Source organism: Mauremys reevesii, linkage group 3 (genome assembly GCF_016161935.1).
Source record: "Mauremys reevesii isolate NIE-2019 linkage group 3, ASM1616193v1, whole genome shotgun sequence".
Lineage (NCBI taxonomy): Eukaryota > Metazoa > Chordata > Testudines > Geoemydidae > Mauremys > Mauremys reevesii.
The window spans coordinates 77,341,734-77,364,071 of record NC_052625.1 but is presented as its reverse complement, the minus strand read 5'-3'; the positions used below and the strand labels follow the sequence as shown (position 1 = coordinate 77,364,071).

General features: G+C 42.4%; 1 protein-coding gene across 4 annotated transcripts in view; it reads left to right on the top strand.

Annotated features, from left to right (window-relative positions):
* Positions 1 to 22,338, top strand: part of MTR (5-methyltetrahydrofolate-homocysteine methyltransferase) — an 85,328-nt gene that overhangs the window by 10,000 nt on the left and 52,990 nt on the right. For 3 of the 4 annotated variants that reach the window (XM_039531292.1, XM_039531289.1, XM_039531291.1), the window contains 8 exons: positions 3,377 to 3,591; positions 6,835 to 6,924; positions 8,258 to 8,327; positions 9,277 to 9,369; positions 9,477 to 9,583; positions 10,111 to 10,170; positions 10,967 to 11,061; positions 21,359 to 21,459. In XM_039531292.1, the coding sequence (XP_039387226.1) occupies positions 3,433 to 3,591; positions 6,835 to 6,924; positions 8,258 to 8,327; positions 9,277 to 9,369; positions 9,477 to 9,583; positions 10,111 to 10,170; positions 10,967 to 11,061; positions 21,359 to 21,459 (775 nt within the window). In that variant the 5' untranslated portion in view covers positions 3,377 to 3,432. Of the gene's footprint in view, positions 1 to 2,338; positions 2,367 to 3,376; positions 3,592 to 6,834; positions 6,925 to 8,257; positions 8,328 to 9,276; positions 9,370 to 9,476; positions 9,584 to 10,110; positions 10,171 to 10,966; positions 11,062 to 21,358; positions 21,460 to 22,338 lie in introns of those variants that run through there. The other variant, XM_039531290.1, reaches the window with a different exon arrangement.

The window sequence follows — 22,338 nt, the reverse complement described above, 5'->3', positions numbered from 1 at the left end:
TTAATATAGCAGGTTGTTTGTTTTTGTTTTTTAATTTTTGTGATAGGGAGAACATGTTTAGATAATTCAAATGGAAAGAATTTTTTAAAATGTACTCAGTTCTTCACTATTTACTGTTGGCTTATTTTTGCATTTCTCTCCTTGTAGACATTGGGGCTGGAGTGGTTAGTTCCACTTACTGTTTATTAAGTACACCTGGGTGGAGAAAAGTAATTAAGTTTTGTAGAGGATTTCCATATTTCCAAAGCTGGTTTCATTCCCACTTACAATACCACTCCACCTCCAAATCAAAATTCTCTGCAAAAGGTTATGAAGCCTTGATTTTGAGGTGGATGCCTTGGAGACACAGATCATGGAGTCCCCTGCAGCTCACCAAGTTGGCAGGAAACCAACTGTCTCTATGAAATGATTTGATTTGGCTGAATCAGCAAATCCTGACAACAAATATTTCATTGGAGTTTTTCTGGCCAGCTCTATTTATTAGTTTTTGTCTCACACTAGCACAACACTTGTGGTTTGCTTTCTAACACCACAAGGCAGTGTTTGTGGATTTCTAAAAAATATTATTGATATTCACTTAAAAGTCAGGACACAGTTCTATTCATTTTAAGTTCTGAATCTCCCATTCCCCCCCCTTTTTTTTAATAAAATCCAAATTTTGGATCTAAGGTCCTTATCCAAAGTGCATTGAAGTACAGTAACTCCCCACTTAATGTCCTCTCGCTAAACGTTGTTTCAATCTTACGTCCTTGCTCTGTTACAGAACATGCTCCATTTAAAGTTGTGCAATGCTTTGCTATAATGTCATTTGGCTGCCCCCATCAGCTCCCCTACGCCCCCCACCCCCATAGCGCCGCCCGCCCGCCGGCAGACCCTGCGGATCAGTGCCTTCCTCTTCCTCTTCCTCCTCCTGCCCATGGCAATCAGCTGGCTTGTGGCGTTCAGGAGGGAGAGGGGAGGAGCAAGGACTCAGTGTACAGGCTGCTCCTCCCTTCTCTGCCTCCCGAATGCCACAAACCAGCTGATTGCCATGGGCAGGAGGCAGGTGAGAGAGGGGGGAGCCTGCGCGCCGAGTCCTTGCTCCTCCCCCTGAACATCACAAGCCATGGGCAGGAGGGAGGCGGGAGGAGCAAGGACGCAGCATACCTCCCCCCTCCCTCTCTCCCCTGTCTCCTGCCCGCAGCAATCAGCTGGCTTATGGTGTTGAGGGGCGGGGCTGTGCACCATGTCCTTGTTCCTCCCCCTCCTGCTTCCTGGTCGCTGCAAGCCAGCTGATTGCTGCGGGCAGGGGAGGGAGGGAGAAGGAGTAAAGGGGAGTGGGGGGAAGAAGAGGTGGGTTAAGGGTGGGGGCTTGGGGGAAGGGGTGGCGTGGGCAGGCCGAGGGTTGAGCCCCCTGCCCCTGGGGCATGCAGAGTAGGGGGAGCTGCCACTGCTGCAGCACAACGTGCTTCTCCTAGTCTACAGCATCTTCAGCCTCCTTGCCTGCCTCATTGTCTGCAGCACCAGTGGGCTGTGCCTGTGTGGGGTAAGGCGGGGGCACCTCCCAACTATAGTACTGTACTGTATGGCCAAAAAAAAAAAAATTCCCTGGAACCTAACCCCCCCATTTACATTCATTCTTATGGGGAAATTGGATTCGCTTAACATCGTTTCACTTAAAGTTGCATTTTTCAGGAACATAACTACAACGTTAAGTTAGGAGTTACTGTAAATGCGAATCTTTCTGTGGTCTTCAACAATGAGCTTCGGATCAAACCTTAAATTGTTTGTTTCCTTTTATCCATGAATGTCCATTGTCCAAGCATCACTAACAACTGTGTTATATTTGTATCTGGGTAGTAGAGGAATTCTTCAGTGCTAAAGCATGTTATGTTTGCGTAAGGAAACTTTAAAAGGTCTGCACTTAGCCCTGAAAAGAAGTAGGCAGCCTTTTTCACTGGAGCACGGTAATGGTCAGGTCAAATAAATCTATAACTGAAAATCAAATTCAGATGAGATACGTGGGTGTGGCCCAGACCTTTCCCCAAGGAAGTAAAGTCTGTCAGGATGGAGCTGACTCTGTAGTCCTTGCTCAGTTGAAACTCCCATTTAGTTCAGTGGGAGTCTTGCTTGTGTAAAGACTGCAGGAATAGGCCCCTGAGAGAATTTGTACAAAGAGAAATTCAAAATTTGCATTGAATAAGTGCTGATGTAGTGGAAGGGATAGGTCAATATCTATATGCCTAGTTGCTTATGGAAATGGTTACTTATATACTTGGGTATATACTTAGGCTCTGTGTCTACAGCTGACTCCATACAGGTGAATCTGCGTTGAGTCAAGTGCGGCTCCTGCAGGAGGGTTCTGCTCATACAGATGCAGAAGCAGGGTCAGAGACCTATAACATATTATTTGCTCATATTAAAATATCACAACTTCAGGTGCAGTACCATAACTGACCACTATCTTATAATAAAACAAATAACCCTTGTTTGAAATTAACTTTGAAAATTCAAAGTACTTATACTTTAAAATTATGTATTTTGGGTGAGGGGGGATTTCAAAGTTGCTTACTGTATATACTCGTTCATAAGCTGAATTTTTTTTAGTAAAAAAGGGGCGCACCAGATATGGTGGTTGGCTTATGAACAGGTATAGAGAGGGAGAGGTTGGACAGCTCCTCCCACCAACAAAGGGAGCAAGGAGAGGCAGCACAGCCAACAGAGACAGAAGGGAAGAGGCGGGGCTCGTGCTCTCCCACCAGCCTCTGAAGCGGCTGCAGCTCCGGGGCTGGCAGGCTGCAGCTGTGCTGCTTGGCCCTGCCCCCCAGAGGGTGCTGGAGCAGGCTGTGGTTGTGCCGCCCGGTCTGGCCTGCCGGAGCAGGCTGTGGCCGCGCTGCCCAGCCTGCCGGCACAACTCCAGCCAGGTCAGAGACATCCTCCCCTGGCCCTCCCCAGATAAGGTGGGGTGGGATGGGATGGGGAGAATGTGGGGGTCCTGGGCTAGGGGTGGGGTCATGTGGGGGGTGGTCACAGGGTTTACTCCCCTGACTCCCAGATTCCCCCCCCCCCCCAAAATTTCCCACTAGTTGCTGTCCCGGCCCGTCAGGGTAAGCATCTGGCGCACCGGGACACTTTGTTTACTTAGGTTTACCTCCGTGCCTGTGAATGCTCGAGGTAAACAACCATCTCGGCCCACCAGCGCCTTATCCTGATGGCCCAGGAGCCAAAGTTTGCTGACCCCTGAATTATAGGGTTGGCTTATGAACGGGTTATAAAAAATTTCAATTTTTACTTACCCATCAGGGGGTGGGGCTGAGGAAGTGTCGTCTGCTTATAAACAAACTGGCCTATGATTGAATATATACGCTACTTTTGTTTTAATTGTAATTTTTTATAGTGAATACGAAGAAGAGCTTGAAAGATGAAATTGAATCTATTTTGCGGGAGCGGATTATGGTTTTGGATGGAGGCATGGGGACCATGATCCAGCAGCATGAGCTATCAGAAGAGGACTTCCGAGGGCAAGAATTTAAGGATCATTCAAAATATCTGAAAGGCAACAATGACCTTTTGAGTATAACTCAGCCTGATATAATCTACAAAATTCATAAGGTATTGTATCACCTGACTTCTGAGAGTTTTGATTTAAAGAAAAAAAAATCTGACTCTTCTGAATGATTTCTATGTGCAACCTTAACTGTTAATAGTTTTTTTTTTATTTCTGAATTTCCCTCATTTTCTACTTAATCTTTTAAAATATTTTAAGAACATAAGAACGGCCATACTGGGTCAGACCAATGGTCCATCTAACCCAGTATCCTGTCTTCTGACAGTGGTTAATGCCAGATGCTTCAGAGGGAATGAACAGAACAGGGCAATTATAGCACGATCCATCCCATGTCATTGAGTGGTGGTGGGTAGTCTATTTTCAAAAGTCAAAGTGGATTTCCCAATTCAAGTGCATTATTATCTACTAATATATTGTATTCAGTAATGTTCCTGATAAAATAAGAGCTTGAAGGGTCAAAATTGTTCAAAATTGTTGTCATTTAATGAATGATTTTGAAGGAGGTGAAAGTGAAACTCAAGTGTGTAAATGAGATCATAAATATCAGTGTGCCCTTTGAATCTGCACAGTATTTATTAGCTTTGTGTGAGTGGACGCATGTGTCCAGAATAGGGAGTAGAGAGGAGGAATATCAGTTTTCTGCTAGTTAATTTTAAAATTAATATTGTCTTTAACATTAGATATGTTCCTATTCTGCCATCAGTTTAACATTTTATTTGCCTTAATTACTATTAAATTCATTTTTCTTCATTTAGAAAAATCCCAAATACTCAATAGTGTAGTCACATGAGTACTTTTATCACCCAAATATAAAAATCATCATGTAGTTTTCCTTTAGCATTTGAAGTGTGTTCATCTTCTCACGCACCTTTAAGAAAATCCACACAATAGTGAAGCCTAATGACATTTGTTGTACTTCTATTAAAGAGTAATTGTTTGTTTTTTCTTAGGAATCCTTTTTCATTGCCATGCCTTTCTGATGAGACCTAATAGGTGAAAGCTTGTTTATGCTTCATTGAGTGTTGAAAAAGAATTCGTGATTGCCAATTTGCATTTTGCTAAAAGGCCTAACATACAGCTGATTTTCCTCCCTCCCACCCACTGCTTTATTGTGTGTGTCATTAAAGGGACACTATCAAATCACACTTCTGCCTACATTTTTCCCTGTTACAAATTATACTTAAAATTGCAGCAAATGAAAACAAATTCATTCATTTTATAGTTTTATATTGTGAACAGTTTTGGCAGTGTTTTGTAAAAAGTCAGGCTTTCTCTTTTCCCACTGACAATTAGTCACTTTCCCCGTTGGTTGTTTCAGTCAGTCGCAGAAAAACAGGGAAAGAAACACTTCAAAAATTGTATGCGTAAATACTTAAAATCATAGCGAGTGCCAAGTGCGACTGACAGTAACCTAGTTTTTGTGTCTGCAGGTTTGCACATCTATATTTCTAGCTGAAGAATTGTTTTTGTTCATTTTTCAGTAGCGCAAGATGTTTCCCAAACATAGGAAGACAAGGTTCCTGCCCCAAAGAGCTTTTTTTGTAGCCGTATACATGACACAATAAGTGTGAACTACAATATTAGGTAGGGAAATAGGAAGACAAGCACATGAGGGTTACAGAAACAAGCTCACACAGTTACTTAATAGTTAAACACAATCCCCAATAAATACAATCTTCCTAACACAACCTACTACTAATCCCTTCTGTTGTCAGGGTTGTACCGGTGTGGTGCTCTGCTCTCTCCAATGTTGATATCACTCAGCTGCGTGCATGTGTTCCCTCTGTGTGCTGCCAAGCTCTGCGCAGATAGCTGACACAGCAGACCCTACGAGAACCCCCAATAACCACAGAGTCCAGTAAGATGCAAAGCCACGTCGGCTAGGTTTATTGCGACCTCGGACACCCTTGCAGGGTCCCCGTAGATTACTTAGTGTACCGGGCGTACTGCGAGAGAGTGCCTCTTGGCAATGGACCCGGCTCAGTCAGTGGCAGGACTTTCTACTGCCCCCTCGGCCGGACAAAGACACCGCCCCAGGGATGCATTCTTATACACAGATACAATTAAGTTACACATCACACCTGACGTATTGAGGTGCAACCTTTCTACGTAGCATGGTACAACCCCTCTACGTATTAAGGTGCTGCCTCTCACCTTGTACATGTTGGTTCGATCAAAACAACTCTATCCGTCATTTTACCCTTTGCCCCTGTCATTGTGATGGGCCAGCCTGTTCTTTGTTATCTGTGTGGAATGTGCAAGTATGTGAATGTTCTGATATCTAGTGTTCAGTACCTTTTAGGTATGTATCTTCTTGCAGCATCAGCCCTTTCCTTGCTTCTGTGAGCAGGGCCTGCCTCTGGCTCACAGCTTAACTTTGCTTTATGTTAGCAAAGTCTTGACCATTACTTTAGTTTAGGCCTCAGGCCTCATACCAGGCCTCTGATACCAAGGTTTATATCTTAGGGCCTCCTCTTACTACACCTTTCAGTGTTCCTTACTTAGCCAATCTGTGCTCCCATACTATGCAGCTGCCTCCACATCATTTAGCTTTTCTTTTCCAGTCCTCCATCTCACCATCTTCTTTTCCCATTCCACATGGCGTCACTCGGCAAGTCCTGCTAACATTCTGTACCTGTCCCTGACAATGACCCCTCTCACCATCACCTCACTGTTTGAAAATCTTGGATGAAATCCTGGCACTATTGAAGTCAATGACCAAGTTCCCATTAACTTCAGTGGGGCCAGAATTTCAACCCCAGCCTACAAACATGGTCATGCTTTATTAAGGGTACATTTATACATAGTTTTTAAAGAATTAATAACATCTGTTAATTCCATTTTAATAAATGATTCAGTAGGTTGATTTTAACCATCTATAACATACGCAACTCATGCCTGTTAAGTGTTTATAACATCTATTAGGCCTTGAATCTTGAAGGTTGTCTAACTTTAAGCATATCAGTGAGATTACGTACATGCTTAAAGTTAAGCTTGGGCCTAAATTACCATCTTGAATTGGAACCTTGATCGTTTTTAACCCTTTATAAACTAATTTATAAATATAACCTTAAATGCCAAAACTCTGAGTAACCTCAAATGTGTTAAACACTAGTTCAAAGCAACAGGAGTAAGAACTGCAGGATTTGCTCTTCTGTGAATTAGGAGGCAGTTCTCCTTTTGTCTTGTTCAGCTGAAAATCACAAAATGTTAGAATCCTCTGACTCCCTTCTTTTCTATCCCCTGATCTAAAATAATTAATTCTCAGTTGTTTTTTATTGTTGCAGGAATACTTGCTCTCTGGGGCTGATATCATTGAAACAAACACTTTCAGTAGCACCAGAGTTGCACAAGCTGACTATGACCTTGAGTATCTGGTAAGAATTTTAAGCCACTTACATGTTAAGATATTAATCAAGATTTGTTGTCCCAGCAGCCAATATTAACCTAGTCTCCAGAGTCCATAAGGCTAATGTTAATTGCTAACTGCACACTGTCTCTGGGCACACAGGTGAGATTGTTTGGGTCTCTGGTGCTCAGCAGAGAAATATCCCATTTACTTGTAACACATTTCCATTGTTACGGTAATATTAGGATGAAAATTATACTTGTCATAGGATAGTTGTCGATGAAGGCACAGTCAGTAATAATTTGTATTGGGCTTCATCGTTTGAGTATTCTCAGAAGAGTCTCATTCTGTGAACAAGAACATTCTGCTTCAGTGCTTCCAGTTTCACAAGATGGTGCCAAAATGGAAATGTTTTGTCCCTTAACGTTGTATGTATATTTAATTCTTTGGCACAGAGGTCTGTCCTTCTTGCAATAGAGTTTTGCTGCAGTGCTTAGAACTTTCTTAAGATCAGGTTTGTGTTGCCTGTCGATGTGGGTCACATCATTTTAAAATTAATCTCAGCAGATGGCCCGACAATACTTGGAAACATGCCATCTAAATCAGAACTGATGTTCCCGATAAGCTAAATTTACCTTCATAAGGCCCCTTCCTTCAAGGTGACAGCTCCCACTAACTTCAGCGGGAGTTGAGGGTGCTCAGTATCTTACAGAACTGGCCATTAGTCTCTTTGCCATTGTTTAATTTTATAATAGCAGTTTTAGGCACAGACATGTAGTAGAATGGTATCCATCATATAATCACATCACTACAGTTTACTTTCTGAGCTTCATGGAACAAAGCAATTCTTCATGCTGGGGGTACCCCAGAGTGTTTTTTTTAAGTTTTGCTGTAATGCTTTCATGTGTTTGTCTGGCCTATAGAGCACTTAGAATGCACTGCACGCTGCTATAGAAGAGGGTGACTCTTGTAAGTTTCTTTGCTAGTTTTCTTCATAGAAGAGACATAGGCGTGGTCTACACTGAGGGGGGGATCGATCTAAGTTACGCAAGTTCAGCTACGTGAATAACGTAGCTGAAGTTGACGTACTTAGACATACTCACCATGGTGTTTTCACTACGGTGAGTTGACTGATTCCGCTCGCCAGTCGACTCTGCCTGCGCTTTTAGTGGTGGTGGAGTACAGGAGTTGAAGGGAGAGTGCTTGGGGGTTGATTTATCGAGTCTAGACTAGATGTGATAAATCGACCCCTGCTGGATTGATCACTGCCTGCCGATCCTGCGGGTAGTATAGACCTACCTTTAATGTACAGAATAAGCCTTGTCTGTTAGCACACAGTAATTTGGCTGTCATTGTTCCAGGTTTATCAGTTAAACAAAGTCTCAGCACAGGTGGCCAGAAAAGCAGCTGATGATGTGACTGCTCAGACAGGTGAATGTTGTTGGTTTGTTTTTTTTCCTCTTTGTATTCAAACATTCCCTTCTATATGTTCTATTGTCTCGTTACAAGCTTTGAAATATTGTGACTTGGGTTGGTGCAGTTGGTTGCATCTGGGAGCAGTGATGCTGAAAGTTGTCTTCCAAGAGAAGCCTAATGCATGAGTGACTTATAAGCTATTTAAATATGCAAAATGGTACTCTGGTTCTTTCACAAGGTGCTGAGTGATTCTTGGGGGTCCCCAACTCCCACTGAAATCCACCTGTCTGATTTCACCCAGCATCTGCCAGGAAGTGCTCAGTAGCTCACAACATCAGCCCTAAATGGGCAGTCATTCCTGAAAATGACCTCTTCATCTACATCTCTGATTAGTAGAGACCTACCTGTCTAACAAGAACACTTGATAAAGGGATAATGTAATTTAGAAGTTTTCAAGTTTTTTCTCTCATTCTAACACCAAGTTGCATTTTCTGTTTATAAACTTGTCATTAGATTGTCTAGACAATACCTCCCTGATTTAGTTCTTAAATATAAGAATTAAGGAACATCACTTTTTTTTTTTGTAGTGGTTCTCTGTTCTTCATAACTAAATGTAGTGATTAGAATATCTGTTATATTGCACTGGAATTTCTCTTTATGGCCCTGTGCTGTGCATTTAAAACTGAGCAGGCAACAGAGTACTTAAAAGAAAGCTTGAACTGAATTGATGGCTTGCAGTGGCATTGTTTGTAAATACCACTGACCCTTATGGGATAGAATCAAAACTACTCAACTATCCAAAGCTAATTTAGATTCTCCTCTACCCCAAGTGGTAGGGACTTGTGCTTTTGGAACAGGAGGCTCTGAGTTAAATCTACATCGTTGCCATGATGTCTTAAGAGATAGTTACAATATTATGACTTGGTGGCTAGAGTTGATGCGTGACATTTCTTCCCTTGTCTAGCGAGTAGGCGATTTGTAGCTGGTGCTATGGGTCCTACAAACAAGACGCTCTCTGTGTCTCCCTCAGTGGAAAGATCAGACTATAGGAACATCAGTAAGTATTTGTAATTTAATTCTATTCTACCTTTCATGATACATTACAGGAAGATGTCTCTCGCTAAAGATATGAGACAAACCACTTAAACTAATTCTTATTTACAGCTTTTGATGAGCTGGTTGAAGCATACCAAGAACAAGCCAGAGGACTCTTAGATGGAGGGGTTGATATCTTGTTAGTAGAAACCATATTTGATACAGCCAATGCCAAGGTGAGACTTTTTGGAAAACTTGGAAGTGGTTTGAACCTTTTATTAAATGCCTGAATAAAAAATTCTTGTGTGGGGACTAAGGCAGAAATTTTCCCTATATATTACTGACCCATCTTATGTTGAAATTCTGTGGAAACTATTGTGGACTAAATGGATTCATATGTAGGGGTTATGCATTTCAAAATATGTGCACATTACATTCACACTCTGGATGTATATAGTAGATGTATGTAACACAGACTTTAAAAGCTTGGTTATCCTACATACTGTAGATGTGAGTGATGAATAAGAGCGTACAAATCTTTAGCAAGTGCATTGATGTGATTTTTTGGGTCTAAAAGAGCCTTGGGCTGCCTAGCTGCTAATACCACTATAATATGTTTGAAAACCTAGAGGTTTCTGTGGGTGAAGGAATGCCCTTGAATGTAGTACGTTCTTCCAGAATCTCTAGCAATGTTGTATGATAAGTTCCGTGTAAAAGGCTATTCAAGCTTCATTAACTTGTTGTAACCTTTATTATTAAACAGGCAGCTCTCTTTGCTCTCAAGAAACTGTTTGAGGAAGAGTATGATCCCAGACCAATATTTGTAAGCACAAAACATTTTACTAACTTTAACTAAAATGATCTAATGTTTGTACGTGCGGTTCCTGAACAAGACTGAGGTGGCAGCTCAATTGGTGATGGCATGGGTACATTTTTTAAAAACAAAACACAGTATAACATGCAAAAAGTCAGTACGTTTTCTAGAATTGCCTTTTTTGTCTTGAGATCTTTAGGACAGTGGGAAAACATTACTCTCCATATCTTATAAGAGAATTTAAGGTTAAAGCATTATTATTTGTAAAGCTTCATACTTTCTCATGGCCCTTCACAGATAAGTTTTTTAAAAGAAAGTCAGGTACCTTCCCCAGAAAGCTTACAATCTAAGGTCCCTAATTCCGCTGTGTGTTGTGACTTAAGGGAAATTCCATGTGGGCCCAAGGAGCTGCTTGTGCATTGCACAGTGCAGGATTGGGCTTAAATAATAATAAATGTGGAAGTTATTGATGGTGAGGGAAGGATGAGGGCTGTGATCATAGTTAGGATCCTTAGCTGTTAACATCAGCCAACAAATTGTACATCCCAAGGGATATTTATTTAATGAAAATAAAGGTTAGCACAGTGACCCTCAGAAGCTCTTTGGTCAGAAGTTTATCTTTCTACTTGCTAGAACATTTGGGACGGTTGAACCAAAGCAGGAAATCAAAAAAAAATTTTCTGTGCAAAGTGATGATGAGTGTTGGGTTGCCTTTCTTGTTTTGGCTTTTGAGAGGGCAGTATTAATAACATGTTCTTCTCTCCCATCCTCACCCCCTCCCCTCCCCATCCCCTTTTTATTTTAGGTTTCTGGAACCATTGTAGATAAGAGTGGACGCACTCTCTCTGGCCAGACAGGAGAGGCGTTTGTCATAAGTGTATCCCACAGTGAGCCACTTTGGTAAGAGAATGTGCTTTCTTGAGTCCATTATTCTAAGACCAGAAGGTAATGGTAAGTTTTTTGTAAGGCCCTGTCACCAGTAAATTCTTAACCATGCTGTCTGCCACCATATTTAACCATGTATGTCACTGGCATATTGTAATGTGGTTTTCCTGTCAGGTGTGACCAGGAATTATTTTTCCTGAGAACCATGGTGTAGCATACCCCTCTTTTATGAGTCCTTATTACTGGTATGCAGCTTAATAAAGTTCCTGTCCATGCTGGTAAGGTAAATGGTGCTAGAACCCTGCAATTAACAGCTGGCCATGAGCACAATAATATTCAAATGCTAGTGGTGTGGTTCTGAACCCAGTGTAGCCAGGACCTAAGTGAATCCCATGATATCAGTCTTCAAAAGCAGGCAGGAAATGAAATAACTACTTTCTCGTATAGAGCGATGAAGCTGCTTTTCTATTCTGTCTCTGAAGAGAGTCACTTCTCTACCTTCCTTGCCCCATATGATATGTGAACTCAGGCTTGATCCACACTGGACTGTGAACCATATTGGAAAATGGAGTTTGTCTGATATAGACAAGGCCAAACTATTTTAAAACTAATTTCAGAAGCTGTGCTTGGGTTTGAAGCCTAGACTTTCAGACAGTTAATGTCTGGAGTAGACTGGGCCTAGATAGACATGATGGAGGAAACAAATAATAGTTACAAAAAAAGGGAGGAAACAAGAAAAGAGATTCCAGTGTCAGGCCTGGTCTACGCTACGCGTTTTAAACCAAATTTAGTAGCGTTAAACTGATTTAACCCTGCACCCATCCACACAACGAAGCCCTTTATATCGATATAAAGGGCTCTTAAAACCAATTTCTGTACTCCCCGACGAGGGGAGTAACGTTGAAATTGGTATTGCCATGTCGGATTAGGGTTAGTGTGGCCACAATTCGACGGTATTGGCCTCCGGACGGTATCCCACAGTGCACCATTGTGACCGCTCTGGAAAGCAATCTGAACTCGGACGCACTGGCCAGGTAGACAGGAAAAGCCCCGTGAACTTTTGAATTTCATTTCCTGTTTGCCCAGCATGGAGCTCTGATCAGTGCGGGTGGCGATGCAGTCCCAAATCCAAAAAGAGCTCCAGCATGGACCGTACGGGAGATACTGGATCTGATCGCTGTATGGGGAGACAAATCTGTTCTATCTGAGCTCCGTTACAGAAGACGAAATGCCAAAGCATTTGAAAAAATCTCCAGGCTATGATACAGAGTCCACAGCAGGGACTCAGCACAGTGCTGCGTGATAAGCGTAATGGAAAGCCAAAGAAGCAAATGGATGCTCATGAAGGGAGGGAGGGGGTACTGAGGACTCCAGCTATCCCACAGTCTCTGAAAAGCATTTGCATTCTTGTCTGAGCTCCCAATGCCTGAAGGGTCAAAAACATTTTCCCAGGTGTTTCAGGGTGTATGTATTCAATTTACACCCTTCCCCCTTTTTCCCCCCCCCCAAAAGAAAAAGGAAAAAAATTGTTTCTCGCCTTTTTTCAATGTCACCCTATGTCTACTGCATGCTGCTGGTAGACGGGGTGCTGCAGCGCTGAACACCACCATCCCCTTCCCGGTGGCAGACGGTGCAAAATGACTGGTATCCATCGTCGTCATCAGCCCATGAGTGCTCCTGGCTGGCCTTGGTGAGGTCGGCCAGGGACGCCTGGGTAAAAATGGAAATGACTCCCGGTCATTCCCGGCAGACGGTACAGAAGGCTTGGTAACCGTCCTCATCATAGCAGCTGGAGGCTGAGCTCCATCAGCCTTCCCCTCCACCCCCCCCCCCCCCCTTCATGTCTAAAGAAGATTCTGTACTCCCTGGACTATCATAACAGCTGGAGGCTGCCTCCCCCTCATTTTATCTCGCTAAAAAGTCAGTGTTTCTTATTCCTGCATTCTTTATTACTTCATCACACAAATGGGGGGACATTGCCACGGTAGCCCAGGAAGGTTGGGGGAGGAGGGTAACCTTCCTGGGCTAACCATCATCTCATCGCCAATTTACAATGGCAGACGGTGCAATAGGGATGGTAAACGTCTCTGCTACCTTGCAAAGGCAAACGAATGCTGCTGTGTAGCACTGCAGTACCGCGTCTGTCAGCAGCATCCAGTACATATACGGTGACAGTGTCACAAGACTAAACGGGCTGCATGGTTACCATGGTATGGCATCTGCCAGGGCAATCCAGGGAAAAAGGGCGCGAAATGATTGTCTGCTGTTGCTTTCACGGAGGAAGGATTGAGTGACGACATTTACCCAGAATCACCCGCGACACTGTTTTTTTCCCCATCATGCAGTGGGATCTCAACCCAGAATTCCAATGGGCCGGGGATACTGTGGGAACTATGGGATAGCTACGGGATAGCTACCCACAGTGCAATGCTCCGGAAATCGACACTGGCCTCGGTACATGGATGCACACCGCCGAATTAATGTGCTTAGTGTGGCCGCGTGCACTTGACTTTATACAATCTGTTTTTAAAAACCGGTTTCTGTAAAATCGGAATAATCCCGTAGTGTAGACATACCCTCAGATCATAGGACTAAGTCATGAGATGTCATTGCAGCATCCTTTTCCCTGATTTTTTTACAGAATTCCAAATGTTCACTAATTTTTTTCTCAAAAAGGTGTATTTGTTCTGAAAAATACTTGATCCTTCTAGGTGATTATTTAATAAAAATATATTCTTTTCCATGCAAACATAAATGCTAGAAATTTTTTTAAATGAAAGCTTATGTTCTGTAAAATTTGGCAGCTGCATAAGACCGAGCCCTGCATGTAACCATGCTTTCCCCTCTTCCCCCACCCCCATCCTTGTGCTTTTCTATATCCTTTTCTCCCTGTTTCTCTAGTTACATAAAGATTTACACAAAAAAATATTTGCTTATAGTTAGCAAAATTTTCCTGCAATTTTAAATATTTTCATTTGCTATTAGACATGTACTTAGTATATGTTGTGACAAACCATTCTTTGTTTTTTACAACAAAATCCCACTTAAAAACAGTAGTCTGTCATCCCGTGGTGCAGAAGTGTGAGACTGCACTAACATACAATGAACCCAGCTTTTCTGACATGTTCCCCCTCCTCCCCCCCCCTTTGAGGATCCATTTTCCCAGACCAGACTGTGCTTCAGAAGTAACATATGGAGTTGCTTGGAACAGGATGCTACTTGATTCGCTCACTGTCACTACCTAGAGATCTATGCTTGGCACAGATCTCAGCCTCAGACAAGGTGCTCATGACTCTAGTGTCTCTAGGGAGGATAGAAGGCGCACTGGAGCAGAAACTAAGACTGTATTAAACAACATTTAATACAATACTCTGGGCCTGATTCCGATTTACGCTAATGCCACTTTACGTATCCATGGCAAACAAAGCATTAAAATGAGAGTGAGTTGCATTTAACCCCACTTTAAGGTCCCTTTACGCTACTAAAAGGGTGTAAATGAGTCTGGCTGTCTGTGTCTAGTTGTGCTCCCAGTAGGGAGCACATTATACCCGTTCTTGGATGTCTGCACATGCTTTCAGTTTGTTCCTGAGTACGATTTGGGGTAACGAGTTTGAAGTGTAAGTCGCTGTTTTGGTTTGGGTCCTGATTAAGGATCTTACACACACTCTCGCTCTGTGCACTGTCAGCATGGCTGATAGGTGGCAGGGCATTCTCTGTGAACAGCTCTCAGATGTGGGGTTAGCTTCCTCCCTTGGTCTGACAGAGCCCTGTTGTTGTTTATATGTATTGTGGTCACATTTAGAAGCCCACATGCAGGGAAGCAAGGCTCTCATGAGCTAACTGCTTTGCACACAGAGTGTTCCTGCCCCAAAGAGCTTTACAACCATAGCCTATGACAAGAGACAACAGGTGGCTACAACAAACAAACTGGGGAAGAGAAGGGGTGGCCATGATAATGGTGCAATCTAACTGCTGCTGCTTATACTAACTGCAATAATTTCACCAACTTCTGGCCTAAGGTTGTTGGCTTTGGGGCGTGGTGAAAGGGTAATTTAATTTCTCAGACTTTTGTCTGAGCTGGGGGAGTGGGCTGAGCTGATTTGATGGTGATATAGGTCAGGAAGTACAACGTTTTGCCTTTAAATTGGGTAAGCATGCTCCAGGTATCCGATAGGCGTACTTTCAAAATAAAAAAATTACATGATGCCAGCCTCATGTCAGCTCCTGCTGTGAGAGTAAACCCCTCAGAAGGTCTGGAGAAATGGTTTTGGTACCCGATACATGGTATATCCAGTGAGTGTGTCAAAATATTTTCATTCATTGATTACACTAGTTGCCTTTAAAATATCTTGCCATTGAGGTGAGGCAAAGAGAGAATGACAGATGAGCCTGTGTTGAGAGACAGATGGAGCTGAGATAAGGCAGAGGGAAATGCAGCTGGCTATGATGAAGAGACAACCTGGCGGGGGAAAAAAAAAAGTGAGCTGCCAGTTTATAAATCAAACATGACATAAGAGTGTAGAGTCAATTGCATTTATCTACGTTTGGCATGGATGGCCTCATTAACTATCCTTATCTTTACTTCGCTTCAGCAAGCCTGACTGTTGAGCCTTTCCTTATATCATGAAAATAAATGGTCTTCTCATCTTTGTAATGACACATTCCCTGTGCCACAGTGCATGATGTGTGTCTGGGGGTCCATATAAGTGACTTATCTGTGTATAACCTGTACATGCTTAAACACAAAAATCAGTGCGGGGGGTTGTAAAATGATTCCCTTGAAACCTATGGTATATTTAAATAGAATGCTCCAAGCCAAACAGAGTTCAGAAATGCTATAAAGTTACGCACTCAGCTCTTACACCACAACCTGTTAGAGTAAGGGGCATTGCATATTGTTCAAGTATGGAAAAATAATTGTACAGTATGCAGATCCCCACTCTCTGGCTGTTAGAAGCCAGCTGGAGCCCAGAGATTTATATACTACCTGTATAGTTACTGCTTAGTAATTGCACAGTCATCATGAAAATTCTTTTGCTCTGATTCGCAGTTACCTGCATAATTCCCACCCAGGTACACATAAGACACATACAGTAGTTGATTTGACATTTTTCCTACCCGGTCCAGAGCTGAGCTGCCCCTGAACTCTGGGAAGTTCCGTGGGAGTGTGCACACTGTACCATCCCTACAGCCCTCTCTGCGGCAGACTACTTCAGTTGGCTATTGGGGTGCTGGGACAAAACCATGGATCTGTCTCCTTCCCATCCCTTTGGGGTAGCTTGTGTCCCTCTTGAGGCACTAGGAGTTACTGCTGATATGCCTTTTACCTTTATCCCTCAGAAGCAATGTAAGAGCCAGTCAGTTTAGCACTCTGACTTTTTCAACGACGGGGTGACTTGTAGTCCATTAGAAGCATGGCTTGGTGTGAACGGGAGATCAGGGAACAAAGTGTGTTAAAGGTCTTATTCTATATGGCTGGAGCATGCAAAATTCCCTTTGACATCAGTGTAGGAATGTTGGCTTTATTTGGATTCAGGAGAGGGCCCTAAGGGTGGCACTTGCCTATCTGATGTTGAAAGAAAAAGTATTTGTGCCTAATATGCTGGTGAAATTGTTCAAGAAGCTTATGCATGTGAAAGATCTCTGCTGTAATGTTGTCTAAAGGAGCACTCAAGGACTATAAGGCCATTGCGGGGAAACTAAATGAATTATTTGCATCTGTCTTCACGGCTGAGGATGTGAGGGAGATTCCCAAACCTGAGCCACTCTTTTTAGATGACAAATCTGAGGAACTGTCCCAGACTGAGGTGTCATTACAGGAGGTTTTAGAACAAATAGATAAATTTAAAAAGTAATAAGTCACCAGGGCCAGATGGTATTCAAGAGTTCTGAAGGAACTCAAATGTGATATTGCAGAGCTACTAATTGTAGTCTGTAACCTATCATTTAAATCAGCTTCTGTACCAAATGACTGGAGGATAGCTAATGTGACAATTTTTTTAAAAGGCTTCAGAGGTGATTCCTGGCAATTACAGGCAAGTAAGCCTGACTTCAATACCGGGCAAACTGGTTGAAACTATAGTAAAGAACAGAATTGTCAGACACACAGATGAGCATAATTTATTGGGGAATAGTCAACATGGTTTTTGTAAAGGGAAATCATGCCTCACCAATCTACTAGAATTCTTTGAGGGGATCAACAAGCATGTGGACAAGGGTGATCCAGTGGATATAATGTACAGATGCATCCTGATTTACGCATCGTTCCGTTCCGTAATGCCTTGCATAACTTGAATTTTGCGTAAGTCGGAAACGTATACCCAACAATTACGTGCCCTCCCCCACCCCCAACACAAACATTTCTAGCTTACAGAATTTTTTCCGTAAGTGCGGATTTGCATAAGTCGGGTTTGCGTAACCTGGGGGGTGTCTGTACTTAGATTTTCAGAAAGCCTTTGACAAGGTCCCTCACCAAAGACTCTTAAGCAAAGTAAGCTGTCATGGGATAAGAGGGAAGGTTCTCTCATGGATTGGTAACTGGTTAAAAGATAGGAAACAAAGGGTAGGAATAAATGGTCAGTTTTCAGAATGGAGAGAGGTAAATAGTGGTGTCCCTCAGGGGTCTGTACTGGGACCAGTACTACTCAGCCTATTCATAGATGATCTGGAAAAAGGCTTAAACAGTGAGGTGGCAAAATTTGCAGATGATACAAAACTACTCAAGTTAATTAAGTCCAAAGCAGATTGCGAAGAGCTACACAGGGATCTCACAAAATTGGGTGACTGGGCAACAAAATGGCAGATGAAAATCAATGTTGTTAAATGCAAAGTAATGATGGAAAACATCATCCCAACTATACATACAAAATGATGGGGTCTAAATTAGCTGTTACCACTTGAGATAGATCTTGGAGTCATTGTGGATAGTTCTCTGAAAACACCCACTCAATGTGCAGTGCTGTCAAAAAAGCAAACAGAATTTTGGGAATCATTAAGAAAGGGATAGATAATAAGACAGAAAATATCGTGTTGCATCTATATACGTCCATGGTACGCCCACATCTGCATGCAGATGTGGTCTCTCCATCTCAAAAAAGATGTATTGGAATTGGAAAAGGTTCAGTAAAGGGCAACGAAAATAGAGGTATGGAACAGCTTCCATATAAGGAGAGATTAAAAAGACTGGGACTTTTCAGCTTGGAAAAGAGATGACTAAGGGGGGATATGATAGAGGTCTATAAAATCATGACTGGTGTGGAGAAAGTGAATATGGAAGTGTTACTTACCCCTTCTCATAACACAAGAAACTAGGGGTCACCAAATGAAATTGATAGGCAGCAGGTTTAAACTAAACAAAAGGAAGTATTTCTTCACACATTGCACAGTCAACTTGTGGAACTCTTTGCCAGAGGATGTTGTGAAGGCCAAGACTCTAAAAGGGTTAAAAAAATAGATAAATTCATGGAGGGATTGGTACATCAATGGCTGTTAGCCAGGATGGGCAGAGATGGTGTCTCTAGCTTCTGTTGGCCAGAAGCTGGAAATGGCGACAGAGGATGGATCACTTGTTTGCCTGTTCTGTTCATTCCCTCTGAGGCACCTGACAGAACAAGGAGTAATGGTCTCAAGTTGCAGAGGGGGAGGTTTAGGTTGGACATTAGGAAAAACTTTTTCACTAATAGGGTGGTGAAGAACTGGAATGGGTTACCTAGGGAGGTGGTGGAATCTCCTTCCTTAGAGGTTTTTAAGGTCAGGCTTGACAAAGCCCTGGCTGGGATGATTTAGTTGGGTTTGGTCCTGCTTTGAGCAGGGGGTTGGATTAGATGACCACCTGAGGTCCCTTCCAACCCTGTGATTCTATGATTGGCCACTGTTGGAAGACAGGATACTGGATTGGACGGATCTTTGGTCTGACCCAGTATGGCCATTCTTATGTTCTTACGTCTAAATCAGTGAGACATAGGATGTATCCGGTGAGTAAATTCAATTGTACAAGCTTAATGCTATCACTGGACAGCCTTAACTGATGCACTCAGTTTCTTCCAAATTTTAAGTGTTTTAGCAAAGAAAAATGTATCTTAACTGGGCAGGTTGAGGCAGTTCTTTGATCTTTCTGTTGTCTCCATTTTTTCCTGTAGTAGAAGGCAGTGCCTCTTTCTCATTAAATCATAGCATTTTGGATCTGCTTGTACTTTCACACCTACAGTGTAGAAAGCAGTAGGTACAAATGTTGCCAAGATATATGGTCACTTTCCAGGCTTTGGCTACACTTGCACTTCAAAGCGCTGCCACAGCAGCGCTTTGAAGCGCTAAGTGTAGTCAAAGCGCCAGCGCTGGGAGAGATCTCTCTCAGCGCTGTCCGTACTCCACCTCCCTGTGGGGAATAACGTACAGCGCTGGGAGCCGTGCTCCCAGCGCTGGGGCTTTGACCACACTGGCGCTTTGCAGCGCTGGAGAGGGTGTGTTTTCAAAATATATACAGACTGGGTTTTAAACTTCATATTTGTCAGCTCACTGGTGCAACATTTGTTCACAGAAAATCAACAGGAAAAAACCTAAGCCAATAAATAAACAAACTAATAATAACAATAAACAACTGCAAACTTCTGGTGGGAAATTATTTAAATAATTCCAATAGCTAATGACTTTAAATCTGAGAGTGTACTGTCTGAAATAAATAGGATGAAATTCATTAAGGACAAATGCAAAGTAGAAGGAACAATCAGTTGCACACACGTAAAATGGGAAATGACTGCCTAGGAAGGAGTATTGTGGAAAGGGATGTGGGGGTCATAGTGGACCGTAAGCTAAATATGAGTCAACACTGTGATGCTGTTGCAAAAAAAGTGAACGTCATTCCGGGATTTATTAGCCAGAGTGTTGTAAGTAAGACACAAGAATTAATTATTCTGCTCTATTCCGTGCTATTTAGGCCTCAACTGGAGTACTGTGTCCCGTTCTGGGTACCACATTTCAGGAAAGATGTGGACAAATGGGAGAAAGTCCAGAGAAGAGCAACAAAAATGACTGAAGGTCTAGAAAACATGACCTATGAGTGAAGATTGAAAAAAATTGTGTTTGTTTAGTCTGGAAAAGAGAAGACTGAGAGGGGACATAACAGTTCTCAAGTACATAAAAGATTATTGCAAGGAGAGGGTGAAAAATTGTTGTTCTTAACCTCTGAGGATCGGACAAGAAGCTATGGGCTTAAATTGCAGCAAGGGAGGTTTAAGTTGGACATTAGGAAAAACTTCCTAACTGTCAGGGTAGTCGCCTGCACTCATGGCAGGACAAGTATTATCTAGACCATTCCTGACAGATGTTTGTCTAACCTGCTCTTAAAAATTTCCAATGACGGAGATTCCACAACCTCCCTAGGCAATTTATTCCAGTGCAGGGTAGTTAAGCACTGGAATAAATTGCCTAGGGAGATTGTGGAATCTCCGTCATTGGAAATTTTTAAGAGCAGGTTAGACAAACATCTGTCAGGAATGGTCTAGATAATACTTGTCCTGCCATGAGTGCAGGCGACTAGACTAGATGATCTTTTGAGGTTCCCTTCCAGTTCTATGATTCTGTGATTATATTTTATATTTAGCCATTTGCACACGGTAAAGTAGACTATTTGGAAGATTTGGAGACTCAGAGCCATAATATAACAACTCACACTACGGTCAATCTGGAGCAGGGGACCTCCGTGCTAGAGAGGATTAATTGAGCACAGGTACTGTAGGAGGCATCACCCAAAACCTTTGGGTTCTGTTCTCTGGCCTTAGCAGCAGCTGGAGGAGGCAGTGGGCAGGAATGGGGATGAATGTTGGCTCTGTGCAGCTCCTGAGCCCCAACCAGTTTGTAAACCTTAGTGTGATCAGCCTGGGCCAGAGCATGTGCAGCTGCAGCAGGCACGTGGCAGGGAGCTGCACTCTGGAGATGTGAACCAGGCAGGAAGGAAGTAGGGGGCCATTTCAGAGTTTGGTAGTGGAGGGCAAGTTTAACTGATTTCAGGGGCTACTTAGGCACCTGTAAACTAGTTTTTTTTAGCAGATAAGAAATAAGAAATTAGCTGTCAGGAGCACTGTATCTAATTCCTGTATAAAGAAATCACACAGACACAGTGTTCTGGAGCCTTAACATAGGTATCAGAAACACATTTGATACTTTGTACACTGTACATAGAGATAAATAAAATCTGCTTCCTTTCTTCACCAGACATACTCTGTTACTAGTGGGAGAGTACCATTGTTACCAGTGTTTCTTTGTTGTTTTTGTTTTTGCTTTAAACCAGGAATAAATGCAATTTTTATTTTTTCAGTATTGGCTTAAACTGTGCATTAGGGGCAGTGGAAATGAGGCCTTTCATTGAAACAATTGGGAAGTGTACGACGGCCTACATCATCTGTTATCCCAATGCAGGTGTGTTTTATGTGTGTGTACACAAAGGAAATTAGTCCAGCCTTTCCATACCACTGGAAGTAATACACCAGGTAGATAATTTACAGGTCAATCACAGTGTACACAATATAGTAGCTCATCATCTTCACTCCATTTTTTGGTTATATTTCAGCACCCAAAGAAGCTATTTTTGGCCTAGAAGCTTGTATAGTGTGAGTTATTTGATCATTCTCATAAAAAGGTGGATCTAGAAGGTTGACTGAGCAGCTATACCTATCAACTTCAGTCAGAGCAGTTTCAGGTGCATAGTGGATAATTTAAATCTTTTGGGGGCTCAGTCTTGCAACCTTTACTCTTCTGAGTAGTCCCAATGAAGTCATTCAAGCTACTTGTTTTAGTAGGGGCTACTTATGTGAATAAAGCCTGAAGGATCAGGCTCTTTTATTGCCCCAACACAGCTTTAAGGAAACATTTTCTGTGAAAGAGAGAGAAGTAGGGTGCATGGGGAAATAAAGCTCCGTTACCCAAAACTCCTTTGGGAGCATGTATGTAAACTGGTTTTATTTTCTAGCAGCTCATGTATCTGATATTCTAGCAGTTTGCTCCCAAACTCTTTTCTATATTCTTTTAATATCCAAAATTTTATGTCCCCCTTAGAGACAGGATTTGAAGCTTGAAAAAGAAAATAATTACTCTGAAAAGCAAATAGTTTAAGGCCAAGCCAGACTACTACTTGCTACTTTGTAATTAAAAAAAATTGAGTCTTTTCTTATTTTTTTTTATTTTTTTAAAAGAAGTGTAACAGCTACTCAGTTGAAAGGAAATGACAGCACTTTAACAGCACTCAGTAGCATAGCTGTTAGGTTACAGGAAATAATTCCTTTAAAAACAAATCCCAAC